The 19,181-nt window shown below is 42.4% G+C and overlaps 1 protein-coding gene across 2 annotated transcripts in view; it reads left to right on the forward strand.

Annotated features, from left to right (window-relative positions):
• The window catches only part of AGPAT3 (1-acylglycerol-3-phosphate O-acyltransferase 3), a 91,656-nt gene that overhangs the window by 62,552 nt on the left and 9,923 nt on the right, over positions 1–19,181 (forward strand). For both annotated transcript variants that reach the window (XM_080579130.1, XM_080579131.1), the window contains 3 exons: positions 11,318–11,544; positions 16,232–16,401; positions 16,581–16,742. In XM_080579130.1, coding sequence (XP_080435256.1) covers positions 11,367–11,544; positions 16,232–16,401; positions 16,581–16,742 — 510 coding nt within the window. In that variant the 5' untranslated portion in view covers positions 11,318–11,366. The remainder of the gene's footprint in view (positions 1–11,317; positions 11,545–16,231; positions 16,402–16,580; positions 16,743–19,181) is intronic.

Genomic DNA, 19,181 nt, shown 5'->3' on the forward strand with positions numbered 1-19,181 from the left:
TGTGTTTAATTTTTTTTTTTTTAAGAAATCAAACTAAAAGCCTGAGCTTTATTTCTGTACATGTGTGTGTGGTGCTGGATCTGAGCCCCTCTGGCACTGTTGGTAGCACCATTGCTGGCCAGTGGAACCATGCCCCCAGTATTCAAGGTATTTACGACACAATAACAGGGAGCTGCAGAGAACAAAAGTCAGATAAAATGAAAATCCATCACAGGTATATTTTCTTTAGCATTTGTGAGGTTAAATGTAAAGCAAGGATCAGATCCAAGCCATTTAAGAGTTGGGAAGAATTACTACTTTCTGTCCTTTTGGAAGAGAGTATAGATCAGATAAATTCTGACTTTCCTATTACTGTGTATTTGATAATCTGTGCCTTGGCTGAACAGGAGAAATTCATATGACATCAATTACTTCTGTGGAAAGGAAAAGATTTGATATTCTTGCCGCATTGCCTGAAAAAAGGATTCATGCTTCTGTCAAAATGCAAATTTTTATCACACATTTATGGGATCGCAGATACTCTGTAGCATTCACATAGGCATGTAAACAGCAGTGTGATGGAATAAATAACGTGCTGACTTGATAAGAACGTTTATTATGGCCAGCCCAGCCTTGTGACATTATGTGTAAATTGTGGAGTCTGCTCTCCTAACTTGCAGTTCGCACCCTGTCCCTGATTACAATGGTAATTACGTACAGACCATTTCCTCCCATATGCTAGCAGAGCTCCTGGGTTAAAAATGAAAGTCTGTGAGGCCTACAGCTGCTCTCCTGGAGATTGCTGATAAATCCTCTGCATGTTATATATATGTTGTAGCGAAGTGATTTTAAAAACCGCGAAAACCGCGCCTACGTGGAATTCTGCTTTGCCATACTGAGACCAGGTGAGGAGCCCTGTTTGAGGGTGTTAGTACACTGCTACCCACCAAATTTGCCACACCTCCAGAGCAGCCAAAGCGTGAGTGCTTGACCTGGCTAAGACAGGTCCAATGAGAAGTAGATTGGCTCCTGCTCCCCCTCCCCAGAGGTCTGGGGCCCTCTGTCATGTGGAAACATTTTCCAGTCCCAGCCATTGGATTGGGCGCGTGTGTTTGCAGGCACTTAGTCCTGCTGCTGTGTGACGGAGAAATATTTTATATCGTTTCCTCTCTATGAGAGAGGGGTGTCTCTCAGCTCCTCCTGAGGCTTGAGGAAGAGGTACTAAGGGTATCAGGGCAGATCTGCGTGGACAGCTGTAGGCTGTTGTTCCCCTCTGTCCACCTTCCCCTTTGGCCAGCTGAGACCCAGAAGCCCTAAAGCCACCCCACTGTGGCACTGTGCCCAAGCTGGTAAGTCGCAGCTCGGGAAGCTTCACCTGCCAGCAGCAGCAAGCATGCGCAGCGCAAGCAAGCGGGCAATCGATAGGTGCCTGTGGGGTCCTGCTCTACATCTACAGCATCCTAAAGCTTGTACGTTGTTGTCGTTAAGGAAAAGATTTCCTGTGTCTCCGGTTTAACTCTGGGAGCAAGTCAGAAGCGTGCAGATACCGTGGTTGTTAGAGGTTGGCTGGCTTGTTTTTCATGGCAAGCATTCAAAACTGCTTGCATGTTTTGTGATGCTGCTGGCGGTTTTGTTTATCGCAAGCACAAATGTTGTGTGAGCTGCTGCCGAGCCATGCAGTAAGCTCCACCTAGCTGTTGGCTCTCACAGGTACCCGCTGCCTCACATACAGGGGGTGAAGAGGTGCAAGGTGTTTGCAGATGCCACGGAAACTCTTTCTGGGATCCCACTGAGGAGTGAACCTGGCTGGGAAAAGCGAGGGAGCGTTTAGCACCTAGATGGTGCTAAATGGGAGAAATCCCATCCCGTACTGCTTGGCAGGTATTGCATCCTGGTGGCGTGATTTTAAACACCTAAAATGTTAAAATTAACATCCTAGCGTTGCCTGTTGTCTGTTGCACTTGAAACGGGGCAGAAGACCTTGCTGTTGCACTCAGAAGGAGATTGCAGCGAGCTGTTAGGGGGACAGAAATTACTTGGCTGTCAGTCGGAGACCTGAAGTGGCACTGTTAGACCTGCAGGAGCGTGCTAAGTTGTCCAAGAGCTTCTCCCAGCCTGCTTTTACTCCCTAAGCCTGTGTGATCTGGAAACTTGACAACATTTTTCAGGATTTGGGGTTGACATACTGACTGGATACCCAATGGGAGGGCAGTGCCTGTAGTGCTGGGCACAGTGGCTGAATGGCACAGCAGCGCCGTGGGACGCCTTACAGAGCCAGCAAGCTGCCGGGATGTGCAACAAAGAGGAGGGAGTGATGTGAGAGAAGGGAGAGAGGGAACCAGGGAGCTAGCAAGGATTTGCACCCCAGGTCTCCCGTTGTGGGAACCGGAACTTCTGGGCTTTGGCTACAGTGGCAAAGAGGGACCAATAGCCCCCCACAAATGAAAAAGGGTAGGGGGAAGCTTACAAGTTCCTAAGAGGAGCAAGACTGGCAAAAGCTGTTCAACAGCCATCTCTGACAGAGTCATATTTAACTGCCTGTCCGGAGCCATGAGGAACTTGGAAAGCTGTTTGTAGTTCCTATTTGTGTCTTCAAATACACGGAATACAGACAGTGTTCAAGCTCATGCATTGCATCATCAGATATCTTGCTGTGTGCTGTTTTTTGCCCTGTTTTTTCCTTTTTTTTTCCCTTGTGAATTGCAGCCTTGTTTTTCCCCCTCTCCCTGAACAAAAGCTGGAGGCATCCCTTCCCACTGTGCTCTGCCGTGCCAAAGGCTGTGAGAACACGAGTCCCCCTTGCCTTGGGTTGATTTTTTTACATCTCTGCCTCTGCAGCAGAGGCCGCCTACTCACTTCTTCTAGAGAGGTAGTATCTGTGAGGTTAACTTCTGTGGTGCTGCAAAGACAAGCCCCGTGTAGCCCATAGGAATACTCCACATGGAGGAGAGGTGTGGGACCACGGGCACCCTTTGGGAAGCTGGTGCATTAAAATGTGCACCTTCACCTGCAGTTTAGCTTAGCTGCACTGCAGTAAGGCTTACTAAAGAGCAATTTCTTTCTGGTTCAGTCAACCAGAGTTGAATAACTTATATTTTTTGCCCTTAACTGTTGGCTTGTCCCCTTCCATTAAAGATGAAACCAGGAGTAACATCTGTCTGTCTGGTTTTCAAAATGAGTCTAGTTGTATGCCACACAGAACAAAATTATATGTGGTGGTTGTTATTGTTATTTTTCTTCTTGATAGCAAGCAGGTCACAGAACTCAAATTTGAACTCAAATGCTTGCGGTCTGGTAGATCTCTGTAATTACTAACATTCACATTTAAGGCATGCTTTCTTCAGGCTGAGTTCTACAAGGGCTCTTCCAAGTATCTCTAAGTACATACCCGTAAGCCCATGTGTACCTGTGAGAAATGCGACAAGTTTGCAGAGTTTTCAAATTATCTAGTCTAAATTTTACATGCAATTAAGTTTTTTTTGTAATAATACAGTTTTAGGAAGAAATGATTGACAGAACCACCACCAACAAAAAAACCCCGTCAGTATTGCTTATAACGAAGCGAAAGTGCCAGACTGCAGACTGAAAGATAGCAAGTGGTGTTACGTGTGTACGGGGAGAACCGGCACACCAACACCTACAAGCAGTTGTGAATAACGTGTTGTAATTGAAACTGCCCTAAGTGTGCTAAACCTTAAGACTCTTTGTCCTCCTGAAATAAATACGACGTACATCCATGCACAGCCAGGCCTTGTCACCGGACAGCAAAACCGAGAATCCTGTACTGTCTCACAGCTGCAGCAAAGCGCACTATGGAAAAAATGATGTCACCCGCGTTCACTGTTTGGGCTGAGCATCACTGAAGTCATCTGGGCTGGTTTCACCCAGTGAACTCGCAACACCATCTCTCCAGTTTTCATGTCATGAGCAAATACTTACAAAAATACCCCTGCTTTCTTCACAGATAGATGCCTGTGATAAGAGAGGTTTCCCAAGCAGTTCTTCCTTGTGGTGGCTGCCTTGCAGTCAGCACTCTTCTAAGCAAGTCAGGATTCATTTCAGTTATCTGATCCATTTGTTTAAATAGAGGCTGAGCTAACTGGGGATGTATGTTAAGCAGAAATTGAATTTGTGTGTACTTGCTCTTTTTTTTTTTGCATGCGCTGAGTACAATAAAAGGAAATGGTTGAAATCAAATTTGGAGAATAGCCATTTTAATATTGTTTGTGTTTGCAGCTGTAATGCTGTAGCAACAAGTTAAGAAAATATAATTTCACCTCTAGCAGAGGCATTAACAGTGCTTTCTGCAGCTAGCGAGGAGGCTTAATCATACTGATAACATTTCATTTAGGGCAGGAAAGAAAGGGAAGGCTGCCCCTCCAGTGCGGTGATAAGTAGTATCAGGAGCTGCTTTATCCCCTTCTGGTTCCATCAAGTCTTTCAAATGTTTTTCTCTACTTTGTTCTCATTGTCTGTGGTCTTCTGTCTCTAAAATACAAGTTAAACAACTGGTTATCTTGATTTTTAATCATTTATTTTGTGTGATGCATATCTTGATAGGAAGCTGCCCCACGCTTTAAAAACAAGCAGGAGCTCTGGGCTGAAGTCCCATAGGACTCTTCTGGATGTTCTTCATAGGGCAGAGGGGGTGGTGGGGTACTCAGCAGATGGCACTGCATAGAAAGGCTGCCCCACAGCTGGGCCATCTCCTAGAGTGGGACTATGGGGTGAAAAGGTGGCTTTCTGTGGTCACTCCTCAGCGGTGCTCGCTGGTACGTGGAAATTATTCACTGCCGTGTTTTATTTTGTAACCTACTCTCTCTTGAAGCATAGTCAGTAAGTTCATAGTCTTGTAATAATAACATTAAAGAGTTGCAAAGAGTGGAGGAAGCAGGAGCAGGGACTGGTGTTTCCGCTGAGGGTGTGAGTACCTCACCTGGCTTGCTTTCTGACCTTGTAACAGTTTCTTATGTTTACAGAAAGCTTTATTGCTCTGACTGCTGTTGTCCAGAGTGACCATAACATCATGCCTAGAGTTGTCTGCTACGCTTTATTTCATGTTCTTCCGCTACGGGTAATTTCTCCAGGTAATTTCTTCAGTCTGCACGCCTATTAAATGATGATGAATGTCAGAGCAATGTACACAGCTTTTTTTTTGACCTTGATATACCAGCATCTCATTAGGATGATGAGTCAAGCAAAAGTCTTCCTATCTGCTGTAAATAGACTAATCTCACCAATAAACTCATCAAAAATCTCTGAAGATACTGAGCCAAACCTATTGACAATACTGGAAGTTTCTGTGATTTAATGGATTGTAGATCCAGACCATTAAATTTAACATATTTGAGACAGATAGTGGAGATAATCTTTCACTCTTAACCTTTTCTAGAAACTGTGTCGTGCTGTTTCAAAGCCAAGAGTGACAAAATTTCAAGGAATAAATTCTCATGGTGGTAATTCAGCAACTTTTTTTTTTCTTTTCTATTTAAGATCATATTTGTAGTTCTCACAACTTGGAAGCGAATTTGCATCTTTGATGCCCAGAGTTTGGTGTATAGTTCTCTTCCATACACCTTGATTTTGGAAATTCATGACAAGCAGGATTTTTTAATGAACTCTGAACCAGCCTTTCATTTCATTGAGGGATGTGCAGAGAAATTAAATCTATATTGTATCAGAAACTAAGATAATCTTCCTGCCGTGCTTATGTTTTAAATGCTAGGTCTATGGCAGACAGTATGTCATGCCGTCTGGGATGTGGTTGAGTAGTAGTCTATTATTTTACAGTATATCTGGAGAATCCTTAGTACAGGCTGTTCAAATGGATACCCAAACTATTTTTACCCCTTATTTCCTTTCACTTGCTTTCTAGTTTTACTGACTAACTGCTGTTGATTTAAGCTATGTTTTCTAGCTACTTACATAGTTCTTGTTGCCAGTGGTTCTTACAAAACTGCACTTCTAAAATAAATCAGGCCTGAGGGGAGACTGCTTTTAGTGGTGACATGGCAGAGTGGGCAGGAGCCTCAGATTGCTTTGTTGAAGTCTGGTGCAAAACCCTGGGTAATTACTGTCCTTTGGTTTTGTAATTCTTCTGCATCGTGTGGGTTAGGCTCCTTATCCTGGAAGGAAATGTGGTACAGTGGATGAAGAGGAAGACTATCGATTACCTACTTTCTTCCTGAGCATTTTCTTACAGTAGGAATGTTTGCTGTGATTGTATCATTACACTTTCAAAAGCTGGATAGCCACTGCTCTTTTGGCTTTTAGCTAGAAGAGCGTTGTGTATTCTGCAAGGGGAAAGTTTCTTAGAGGTAACTGAGAAAGTAACTTGTAAGCATTCAACACAACTCATTAAATAACCGGCATGTTCTTGCGTGTTGTGTCCCAGAAATGTCCAGGACAATAATTCACTGCCCCTATGGCAATGTAGTACCTCTGAGAGATGCAAGGTTGGTGAGACTGGGACCTTTACTTCAATTTATCCACCAAACAGGGCCAGGCGGTGGCATTATATGCTTTCCGTCACATCTCTGCCTTGACTGTTGGATAGCTGATTACTACCCATGGATTTTCTGATCTTGTAAAGGGAGGTAAGGGAAAGGATGCTTTATGGTACTAATTTTCATAGCTGGCTTTAAAAGCAAAGTGAGTCACTAGAGGAAATTGGAAAGTAGAAAGTATACTGAGAGAAGTTTTCATCAACTCCTGGCTGCTGCTATTCATACCTGTCCTGCTTATCCACACAAAGCAGCTCATGGAACAAATAGTCCTCACTTTGAACAAAAAATAGCTTTTTAATTTTCCTTTGGTGTTTTCAATAAGCAGAGTTTGTAGAATTCTGAAAAACGGCGAGGAAACTGTCGATGAGATATGGCCAACAAAGTGCCTTTTGTACCCTTTTGTACCGCTTTTCACTTGCAACGTTATAAGTTTTTCTTCATAGACACGGTTTGCCAAGTTCATACAAACATCAAGGAGGCTTAAAAAACCCAGCATGAAAAATACAAGAGCAAATGGCAGAATTCAGTATCACAGGGTTTCGCGTGATTTCTCAACTAGCAAAAATGTGAGGTAGGTAAAATACTAGAATTCAGGGTGGGAGCAACATGTTCACAGCAAAGGATGTCAGTAATTAGTTTCATAAGTGGAGATAAATATGGTACAGTAGAGCAGAAGCAGCTGGAGAATAGAAACAGAGCATGCTCAGAAAACTGAAGACAAATGGCTAAAGATGTAAGGACTGGCTGCAGCAGCTTCTGTTGTTGTCAAGCATGGGAATTCTCACTGGGCTGGAATATTAGAACTGGTGGACCAGTTTCTAATTTCACGCTCGTATTCATGCGTACCTTATGAATTTCAGAGGGTTGTACAACATGGCAACAATAAATGAATTAAAGCCTGGAGTTAAAACTGGAAATACTGTACGTATAGAATGATTAATGGCTTAATTTTCACTTTTGAGTTCACAAAGAAATTTGTATTTCTTGAAATGGCTGTAACGTGATTAGTGCATATGCTGCATCTGTCTTTTAAGCTGATTTCTTAATGACATGAGGCTGAGTCAATCTTGCTGTCTCTGCCATTCTCCTTTCTAATGGCTTTTGAACTTGGTGGCAAACTTTAGCCACGTTTAACAGAGGGGTGAAGGTCTCAGAGCAGGTTAATCGTTAGGACATTCATGAATATAGAAAGCTGGGTAAAGGAGAAAGATGATATTTTTACTGAGAGGCACATAGCATCTTAGAGATACCAGCAAATTCATGTGAATGAGGAGCCTCAAGACTCAGCTCTTGCCCTTTAGTTGAGAGTGGTATAAATAAGGGTGGGAGCTCAGAAAGATGCAGAGCACTTGAGAACTTTCTCACTGGAGAAGAATAATACTGTGGGGAGTGGTCTCTGACTTTATGAAAGTCAAGTGACCCTGCAAGATAAGGCACTAAAAGGTAAAGGAAGTTTGCCACTTGGTTTGATTGGGGTTTTACGCTAGTGCTCCCCTGCAGCATGTGTGAAAAGTGGGCCCTTCGTGAGGTTGTGAAAGCAGGGAGGGTACCAGAGGTGCCCACAGGCCTCAGTGTGACTATACAGGAGGAAATGGGGGTTGTGTGGTGAAAGGCCAGTGTTGGGAAGATGTTGTGGTTTAACCTGGTCGGCAGCTAAACACCTTTTAGGAAGGTGTAAACACCTTTTAGCTACTGTTTCATTTTCCCTTACTTTGGGAAAGAAGGGGAGAAAGAGAGATTTTACTAGCATGCCAGTGAATACGCTCAAAAGAATTGAACCGTGCTGAGACCCACCGTCTCAAGCTAGGACAGATATTTACTTCCTAGGTGCTTCACTCAGCTGATCTTCGTATATGCCTGTGAGATACAGAAGCACTGCTGCTTGTTCCAGCAAATGGTGATTTCCCCGTCCTCTTCCCAGCCTGTCTCTGGGATTCAGTAAAACAGCTGCTGACCTGACCGTCCTTTGCCTGTTGGTCTGCCCTGAACTGCCTGTCTGTCCTACGTGGTCGGGAATGCAGAAAAATAAAGAATTCCTGGGTTAAGATTAACTTCATAGATACTCATTTAACTGCACTTGATTTTTTAAGGTGACTCGCCAAAGGGACACCACCAGCTCTTCTTGGGCTGTGGTACTGCTGAGGCCTGCAGCCCCCACGTGCCCAGGGGTGCGGGCTGACGAGGCAGCCAGGCCGTGTCCCCAGGCAGAGCCACACAGCTCTGGAGTCCTGCCAGAGCAAGGCGATGCCCAGAGCACAACGGTGATAAATCCTACTTCCACACGCAGAAAGCTGGAGAAGCAACATGCCATGGTGTCTCCAGCTTCCCCTTGGGTAAGACGTGATGTGTCCTTTTGGGTCTAACACAGCAACATCCTTAGTTTAAAGGACAACCACCAGCACGCTTCAGACTCTGCTCAAAGCAAAGAAGGCATGAAAGTACAGCCAAACCACTTTATTTGAGGATAATACTTGAAATTTTCTTGTTCTCCTTGCTGTTTGTATCCACTTTGGCCCTTGTCTGAAAGGGACCAAGCTGTGCCTTGAAAGGTAGTAAGAACTGTGACACCTGTGATGGGCACAGGCACCAGCAAAGAAATATCCGTGTGGAGAGAGAGAGAGAAGCTGTTCCTTTCAGGCTTGGTTGGACTGGGAGTTGGGATGGTTTAGATCGGATATAGAAGGAATTTCCTCACAGAGATGGTGGCCAAGCAGTGGAGTGGGCTGCCCAGGGGAGTGGGGAGTCACCACCCCTGGGGGTATTTAAGAGACGTGTGGACGTGCTGCTAAGAGATGTGGTTTAGTGATGGGACTCAGTAGGTCAGGTTGGTCATTGGACGTGACCTTGAAGGCCTTCTCCTGCCTAGCTGATTCTATGATTTTGTGACAAGAACGTGCTAGTTGAAAGACAAATGAACCCATTGCTGTGTTAGGGAGTCGAACACCAGGTACCACAGGTACCTCCTGTGTGGTGTGGGAGCGGCGGTGTGGGGTTTTGGCAGCGTGAGACAAGTGTACCCTGCAGCCCTTCAAGGAGGGGAGAGGAAAGGAGAGCTCCACTTGCTTCATGTTGAATGTGAGTTTCTGCTTCCCAACAGCTGTTCTTAAAGTAATTTATTAGTGGAAGAAATGTTTCTTCCATTATTATAGGAAAACACTGGGAGAATTTAGATTATTCATCCTAAGCTTCAGTATCAGCTTTTTCAACTCTTTGCTTTCTGTGGTAGGCACAATAGTTGCTATATTGAAACAGATTTTCCTCCTCTGTAATGTGCTTCTGAAGTGGCTAGATTACTAATGATGCAAACAGATTTTAATTGTGAAAAGGCTAGACACTGCATGAAAGGCACTAACTGAGGTGTAGAAGAGACAGTAAGAAAACAAGCTCTCCCAAGTTAAATTGCTGTTGAGTTTTATAAATAGCACCGTCATGTAAGCAGGTGGCATCTGGTTCCTGACAGCTGGCAGGTACTTTATTTTCAGGCTTTGGGAACTTCTGCATCACTTTTGGATGCTCAACTTGTCAAGTGTGCTTGTTACCATCTACTGGTGGTTCTGGTCATTTGCAGCACTCGCGGTGACAGAACATGAATACTTTCAGCAAACTTTGGCTGAGGCAGAAAATGAGGGTCATGCCTTTACTTTTTGGGTGAGACACAAAGGATGTGGTTTGACAGCCTGGCTGGACAGCCTGGCTGGCCTCATTAAAGGGCTTCTAGTACCCAACAGTGCCAGATAGTGTGGTGTTTGGAATAAACTCAGTCAGATGGCTTGTTTAAAACATTTTGTTGGGTTACATATGTACCGGTGGGATTTGCATTGGGTCATACTTGTCTAAGATACCATGACTTTGTGCTGGTTCACACGTCACCCAGCTTTCTGCGTCAGGTATAGGTAAGGCCTGTGCCTGAGGTAATGCTCTGGCTAATTCAGGGGAGGTAATTTTCTGTGCCAAAGCTCTTTACAGATTGAGTTTATATAGCTACATATCCTAAGGATTTTTTATTATTTTATTTTTTTTCCCCGTGCTAACTACTATATCTGATTGTGGAACTGTGGCTTGACAAAGCAAGACGTTACTAAACTTGCTCCAGCGTGGTTTTTGAATGTGCTAATACTGAACTTCTTTTTCCATGCTGTAGCTTGCCAGGTGGCTTCTCTAATGACCAGCCCTGCTCTTTTCATCATGAAACATGCTGCGGGGTGAAGAACCTGCTCTGCAGATGGGCTGCTGTGCTGTTCTAGTCAAAGCATGTGCAGAACAAAGCCTCTGAAGCCCAGCAGCCCTCACTCAGTGCTTGTTCAGAAGAAGTGTGCACAGAGCGCTTGTGTTGGAGGCAGGACAGGAGGGCATCAGTTCATCTACATGGCTCTCGAGGCTCAGGATACCAATAAACCCATGTTTATTGGGTGTGGGGGGGATGAGGCTCCTGTTGCAGTTCAGAGAGGGCACAGCAATTACAGCCCAGCTTGTTGGCTGGTGGGGGCTCGACTGGTTCACTGTGAGCACGTGTCTTTGTGTTTCTTCCAGTATTAAGTCCAATTGTACGATCTTTGTCCAAAAAGAGGTGTGAGATTTGTCTTCAGCTAACAATAATCTTATTAGTGGGCTGTAAATTGAAAGTAAAGATTTATTCCAATCTTTGCTGATGGTGCAAATCATTTCCAATTTGTTGTGTGAAGACCTGAATGAGGCAGGCTTGGAGAGGAGGTTTATAGGGCTGGGTTTCTGTTGCTGAAGTTGCATGGACTGTTTATTTCAGTGCTCCCATTTTTCCCTTCCCCAGGGTTTGTAAATCCAGGCTCAATTAGATGCTTTCTTTTCTCTTTCAGGACAATTATTCTGAGTGACGGCCCTTGCACACGCTTCTGAGTGGTTATCATGGGCTTCATTGCCTTTCTGAAGACCCAGTTCATAGTTCACCTCCTCATTGGGTTCGTCTTTGTTGTGAGTGGACTGATCATTAACTTCATTCAACTATGCACACTAGTCCTCTGGCCCATAAACAAGCAGTTTTATCGACGAGTAAACTGTCGCCTTGCCTATTCGCTTTGGAGCCGTGAGTATGCTTGAAGGAGACGTGAGGTCTGGGGATGGGAAGGGGGGTGTCTTTGGTTGCTCTTTGCTAATTTAAGGAAGAAACACATGTATGTGTATGCACGCACAACAGAGAGAACTGCTAAGTTTTAAGTAGACTCCTTCAGAGCAATTCAGAGCAGCCATCTTTTCTGAAATATTGGGAAAACATACAGGAGTCAAGTGACTGAGACGTACTGTCACTCTGTCCTATAAAAGGAGTGGATAGTAAAGCTCCTTGCTACCCCGACCCTACCTTGCTTGGTGGGAAACTGCTGATCAATACTATCATTGTCCTGCATCAGAGACTCTGCTGAGCAATGGGAGAAAGGGGAATTCAGAGACTGCTTCAGGTATTTGGTGTAGCTGCTATGTTGACCACTTACTTAGGGGCACAAGTTGACTGTGTGATCTGCAAGGACAGATGTCTGTCTTAAACATCTAGCGTAAATGCCTTTGTAGCTGGGCTGTGTGACAACTGCAGTCTTCTTATGCCCTGCAGTATTCATCTATGACACCTATGTCTCTTCTTGTAAACAGTTTTCATCTTCTGCCTGTGGGAGAGCTCTGCAGTGAGTTCAGCTGCTTTGATTTCCCATTTTAAGACCTTTGCAAAATTTCATCCCTGTGAATGGTTTTCTTTTTCCTCACACAGCTTAACAGGACAGCAGATTTCTGAAATGAATGTTTAGAAGGCTCCTTAGTCCAAATGTCACCTCTTATTTCAGGAGTGAATCATCCAATGCATTTGTACATTTCCATTCTCCATCTTCTCCCAGTATGCATGGCCACTTACCTTAGTGTTCAGCATCCAACTCCCACTTTGGATAAATGCGTCGCCTGAATGAGTACTTAAATTACAATTGAGCAGTCCACTGACAGGCACCCACATTTAAGTCATCAATGTGAAGTATTACCAATAAAAATGCTCCAAAGTATCTCATTTGATTGCTTTTTAAGGTTTTTGTCTTTGTCCTTCCTGTGCTTTTTGTTCCACCTATTTAGACTGCTGTCTAAGAAGCACAGGAGAAGGGAAATTAAGTAGAGTGCAAACTGTCAGGAGAAAAAGGTATTGTAATGAAAAAAACTATAGACAGAAACTTCAAAATTAGCTTGGGGCGTGAGATGGAGGTGTATGGGATTTTGTTTTGCTTGTAAGAATTTCTTTGTGCTTTTTAGTAACTCAGAACCTGATCTCATCCTGCAAACTATTGCTGCACAAGTAGCCTTTTTTCAGAGGATGGGTGCTGCTTGTGCCTGTAAGGCTTGTAGATTCACACCCTTGATTTCTGCAAGTTAGCACTGTGTGTGGAAAAAGCATGTTTTAAATGCTGTAATCTATACTTTGTATACACTGAAAATAACCTACACTGTTGTTCAAAAAGGTTTGGAGAAGTTGAGTAGATAATTGGATTGCACCTAGGATAACCCCTCATATATAGCCTATTAAAAATTAAACGAGTGAGAAATTAAACTGAAAATTAATGTAAATGTTACGTGGGATTGCAGAGGGCTGATGGCCTGTAGTGGAAGAGCTGGCAGAATATGCACTTCAATTGTGATTTATAATGAAATAAGTGGTGTAAGTGTAGCAGTTCAGCTGTTGCCATTCATAATGAAATCCATTCTATTATACGGAAACCTTTCGGCAGTGAACCTACAGCTTGGTGTTCTATTCTAGATGCTACATTTTGGTCACTCGCTCCAAACTGTTTGGGTTGAGGTTGAGAATTTTCATGTAGGAGCTCTCCTTACAGTAGTTGTCTTCCACAAAAGCTGTTCTGCCAGTCTGGCAAAGGAATGGTGTGCAAGAGTAGATATATAGGTGGTTGTGTGTGTGTGTCTCCACTGAAAACAAGGCTCTATTGCTATATTTCTTCTTAAATGCATAAAACGTGGCTTCAGAAGGGAAAGGAGATAGACTCTACCCAGTGTCCATGGCAGACCTTTGGGGAAAGAAAAGTAAAAATAGCAAGAGAGGGATGTGTTGCACTTGAAAACTTTCTAAGAAATAGTGAAGCACTGAAATAAGTCATCTGGAGGGGCTGTGATTGAGATATTTAAGGACAAGTCAGACTAGTGAGCTCAAACTTCTGTCTCTTAGTGAGGTGGCATCCCCTCCTCCCCATCCTTCCTGCCAGAGCCTTCCTGGAGTAAATTGGTGCTGGGGATTTTTGTCAGACTCTGGGCTAAAAGTAAACACTTCATTGCATATTTAATTCATGAAGGGTAGTCTGTATTCCAAGTTTTCTTGTGTCAACTCTTTTCAGATGACTCATGCGTTTGGATAGCAGTGTGGATAGTCCAGTTCCAAAAACAGTCTCTCAAATTTTAGTACTTTAAGCCAAGAGATGCATTGTGCCTCTTGTTTATTTTGTTTCTGGATGGCTTGTGAAGTCATAAAACCACTTGCTTTGGTGTGTTGGAATCCAGACGGCAAGAAGGGTTTTTGCTGTAGTAAAGTTCTCAGTGACAGCTACATGGAGTATCCCAAATGTTGCATGTCTTACCTTCTCTTGGCTTAGAAATAGAGGCTTGCTGTATCATTGACAGGATCAGTACACATGAAATATCTGTAACACTTCCCCCACCCCACCACCACCACACACACACACACACACACACACACACAAACACACACAAAAAAGGAAATGAACCCACTCCTTGTTATAATAATTAAATCATTTATCAGTACGCTTGCAAAGGACATCTGTTTCCTTATATTAATTCTCTGGTTCATCAACCCTCCTCTTTCAGTGTGAACTCTGAGATCTCTAAGCAAAGCTTCTTCCACTATTTTGGAATGCATAGTGCAAGGAATACCTTGCAGAAAATCATCCACACCTGCCTTTGCAGAATTTTTACCTGATCTTGAGGAAAAAACAGACCCATTTTATTTTTGATAAGAAAATGAAGTGTCTGTACAGATACTGGAGGTGTTTAGAAGGGGAAAGTGCTTGGAGTATTACAATTTGGTACCACTACTCCATTCTCCTGAACACCTACTTGGAAGAGCATAGATCTAAACTGAGGGCATTCATGTTGTCCTCTTTCCCCTTGCACTAAGCCAGCATAATCAGAGCAAGAAAGGTAAGCCATCACATCATTCCCAAAGGAGACAAAGCTGAAAAAAAAAAAAAAAAAACTTCTAGCTGGTATAAAGTTTTTTCTTTTTTCTGCTGTAATTCCAGTCAACCAGGGTTACACTCTTGATCAGCAAATTGCATAAATTTTTTTATGCCTCCCAAATGAGCAAGTCTCAAAAACAGTACAGGAGAATAGCCTGGCAGATAAGTGGTCACACAAGGAATACAATCTGAATAACGAATTCTAAAGAAGCTATGTAGCTTCGGCAAGTTAGGATCATTTTCCCTACTATTCACCTAGGTAGTGTGTTTGCCTTCTCATTGATGTGGTGCAAAATTGGGCTCACTCTTACTTGGCAGCTTAGGTAGGATACTGTGAATTGTGGTCACACTGATCAGAAGCCCTTGTGCAGAAAGGCACCGCTCCATTTTACAAAACAAGGGCCTCCCGACAGGAAGTGGGAGTACAGGGTGGCAGAACCATGTAGATGTGGAGAACTGAGAGGTCTCCTTCCAGTTTTGCATATCTAGGCCCTGCATATTTGTCATAGTAACATCAGAAAAGCTGGAATTTTTAACTGCTGTAGTTGTGCTACCAAATTTCGATTATATCCGTAACTTACTGAAATGAGAAAATACCAATGACTACAGTTTGCATGGAAGCAAATCTTCCTACTGGGAGAATGAACTATTCTCATACTTTTTATAGATGTCCCATGATACCAGCAATACTTTCCATCTGCCTCGTACTGAAATGAGATAAATAGGCTAACCATAGCAACTACACTAAATGTGTGATGAATTTAAATGGAGGGTCTTTTTAAGATGAAACAGATGGAGGTGGAAAATAAAAAGAGTGAATAATGAAGGAAATGTACAGAGTGGAGTAAGAGAGACACTGGAATATGGAAAAGTTGGAGAAGACAGAGGGGAAAGGGCTCATTCTTCGCTGTACAAGAACGAAGCAGTTTACTATTCCTGGCTTTGCACAGGTATTTTGATAAATTAGCTTGATTCTGTGGTGCTTCTCACTCTGTTGATGACCATAACATAGAATGATAAGAGTCCTAATATTAAAGTCTCTTGCAGAAGACCTGTGACATCATATGCACTTAAGAGCCGTTTATTGGTCTGTTTACTTTCATAAAGCTTGTTTCATGTTGAGTAAAAGCATTAGGCAGCATCTATGCATAATTTGTATTCCACCTGGGAGAAAGTGCACTCATTTAGTGGAGCAATCAACAGCTCAGCTGCCTGTTTTCAGGTATAAAGTTTTGGGTATTTTTTCTGGTCATCATGAAACTTCACATTCATACTACAGTGCCCAAACTTGCCACCATTAAAAACTTGTTAAAGTATTCATAAAGCATATATCTAGTTCCCAAAATGCTGCTTAAGGATAGTGTTGTGATTTGGTCTATACCTGTACAATCTCTCGTTTAATCCCTACTGGATTGGGTTGAGATGACAACAGTGTTGTCAGGAGCCAGAAGAGTCCAGGCACTGAATGGGGCTGGAGACTAAATGCTGAACGTTTTCTGTAAGCATCACCTCTAACTCATCTGTCTCCACCATGTTTGTCAGAGTTGGTAATGCTGCTGGAATGGTGGTCAGGCACAGAGTGCACCTTGTTCTCTGACGAGGCTACTGTGAATACCTTTGGGAAAGAGCACGTCATCATCATCTTGAATCACAACTTTGAAATTGACTTCTTGTGTGGCTGGACTATGACAGAACGCTTTGGAGTACTTGGGGTACGTGGTGCCGTGAGCTTTCCCTTCATCTGAAGGACTATGGGTCTATTTTAAACCCATGCACGTAGAGTTTTCCAGATAAAACTCCATCAACTTTCCATCACCTTAACCTTAATGCTTTTGTTTGATACACATCAGCAAATGACATTTTTGGATTGTTGTTTTTGTTTCTCTCCAAGAGTTCCAAAGTTCTCGCTAAGAGAGAGCTACTGTATGTGCCCCTAATTGGCTGGACGTGGTACTTCCTTGAGATTGTTTTCTGCAAAAGGAAATGGGAAGAAGACAGAGATACGGTTATTGAGGGATTAAAACGTTTGGCTGATTATCCTGAGTATATGTGGGTAAGTGTCGGGTTCCTCCGCTAGTATCGACTGCTGGAAATGAAATGGTGAAGGTGGCACTATTGTGGTACAGTAGCCTTGTGTATCAGGGGAAGGTCTGCTCCCTTCTGTTCCTCACGTGCTGTCATGGAAAACGCGTTCTGTTTCAGGAGGTCTTTTGGGATGTGCTTGTAAAGTGTGGCTCTGTTTTCCTGTTGGTAATTAAAGGCATTTGGAAAGCAGTTCAGAAGCTTGCACAGATGATTTAGAAGCTTATAATGTATAAATCAAGCTTGTGTAATACTTAAAAATAAGTTCAGATAAAATGTATGCCTTTTTATTATTTTTAAAATAATAAGTAGCAGCTCATATTTGACTACTAAATCTATATAACTTTAAGTTACATTTTCTGAGGTAGACACAACAAAAATTTCTTCTGGTTTTGAGTGCATCTGGGTGGGGTGGATGCACAGACCATGAATTTTAGTAGGAAGCTCTTCTGTTAGTATGTTCTTTGATCTGTAAAATTAGATGTTTCCTAAAAAGTCTCTGTGAGAACATATGGTAAGATTACAACTGTTTTTGCAGTTATGCTTCTCCTTTTTATTTGGACATTATTTGAAGCCAAGGGTGGAACATGTATGTTTCATTATGTACAATGTTATTAGATTTTACTGCAGAAATACAGTAGTATAATCAACCTATTAACCTTCTTTTAGCTTTGAATGCGAATGTTTTGATAAGTTTACTGTTTAGCTTTTATAGCAGTGTGTTTAATGTGGAGTTATTTGGCTCATAAAACATTTTAAGATGCTTTTTGCATGGTTCAAGTGAATTTCAATATTCAATAAAGCTTGTTAAAATGAATAGTGAAATAGTAGGTCTTAACTTGTACATAGTGAGTGGATCATTTGTTTTTTTATCATTACAAAAAATACAAATAAAATATCTGGACAACGTGTTTTAAACTACTTAATTGCTTGAATACATGGGTATGAACTAAATATATCCTCCTGATTAGTGTTTAAACATATATATATATATACACACCAATTAAAATATGCCAAGACTTTATTTTAATTGCAAGTCTATACGTTATAATGATTCTATCATTGATAACCAAGAACTTGTCTCTAGGGAAAACAACAAAAAAAAAATGTAAATGCAAAACATAGTTATTTAAATCAAGACTTCCTGCTTGGTAATTTAAATCATGATTAAAATTGATTTGAATAAATCAATTCCCTATTTTTTATGCATTCTAAATGTTGCAATTAGCACAGTCTGTGCAACCTTTCTTCGTTAGGTCTTTTTCACCCAGGCTTTGCGGTGCAGCCTGTACCTTGCTCACATACTTGGCTCGGAAAGGTTGCTGCACCACTGAGCACAAGAAGGGGAGAATTTGGTGCAGCAGAAAGAGAACTTGAATTTAAGACCAGAGGCTGAGCATACAATATTGGCCTCTGTACCTTCAGCTGTTCTCACCACCTGTCTGTGGTGGTTGGTCAGGCTTTGGTAATGGGAATTCATTCCCTTAAGGGCCAAATGAAGATTGCAGGGCCAGCTTCCAAGCTGTCACGCACCCAGGCACTTCTGACTACTGTGTGTGTGGCTTTGCAGTCCTAACATTTGTTCGATTTACCTTTTATGATGCATGTTGTGTATACACTACAGAGAAAAAAGTCAAGCAGCCACAGCACTGACAAATAGCAGGTATATGGTGACTCACTCAACAAGTGTTTCTTTCGAACTGCAGCATTACAGCATTGCATGATGCTGCTGTGAGAAAGAGCAGTAGCAACCTTACCTTCCTGCCGTGCCCGTTGCTTACTTGTGATGCAGAGGTTTGTGTTTTTGAAAGCTGCACTGTTCCCAAGGAAAAATGGATGTCCACCTTCCAGAAAAAACGGGGATAAAAAGAAGTTCACCCCAGGGCGCTCAGATGGGCTTTGTTTGTCTGCTCTTGGATTTGCTTTGCTTCTGGTCTCTGTCACAAGTAGAGCAGATATAACAGAGATGCTAGAGAAGGGCAGATCAATTGTTTTGTGCTGCATGAAGTCAGGGTGGGAGGATTTAAGACTTTAATTGTTGCTCAGGATAATACACTCAGACTGATGCCTTACATCGTGAACAAGGTAAAGGCTTTAGAGAAAGGCACCATTTTTTATGAACACAACCGATACAAATTAAAAATAAAAATCAGAAAATCTTTCAGGCAAACAGGTCTGTCCTCAGATGAGTAGTTCTGGTTGTACAGTACAAATTTTAAACAAGCAAGCTAGTGATTAATGTGTTTTTTTTCTAAAATAGTCATGTACTGATAATTGGATTGCTTTCTCTGATTTGTAGATTAGTCCATAACCAGCCAGCTAAATCTTTAATGGATTGTTTTTTTTCTTTTTAAATAAACATTTCAGGTATAACTATTTAGGTTTTTGTTACCTTAAATTTGCTTCCAAT

This window comes from Anser brachyrhynchus, assembly GCF_964034855.1.
Source record: "Anser brachyrhynchus genome assembly, chromosome: 1".
Lineage (NCBI taxonomy): Eukaryota > Metazoa > Chordata > Aves > Anseriformes > Anatidae > Anser > Anser brachyrhynchus.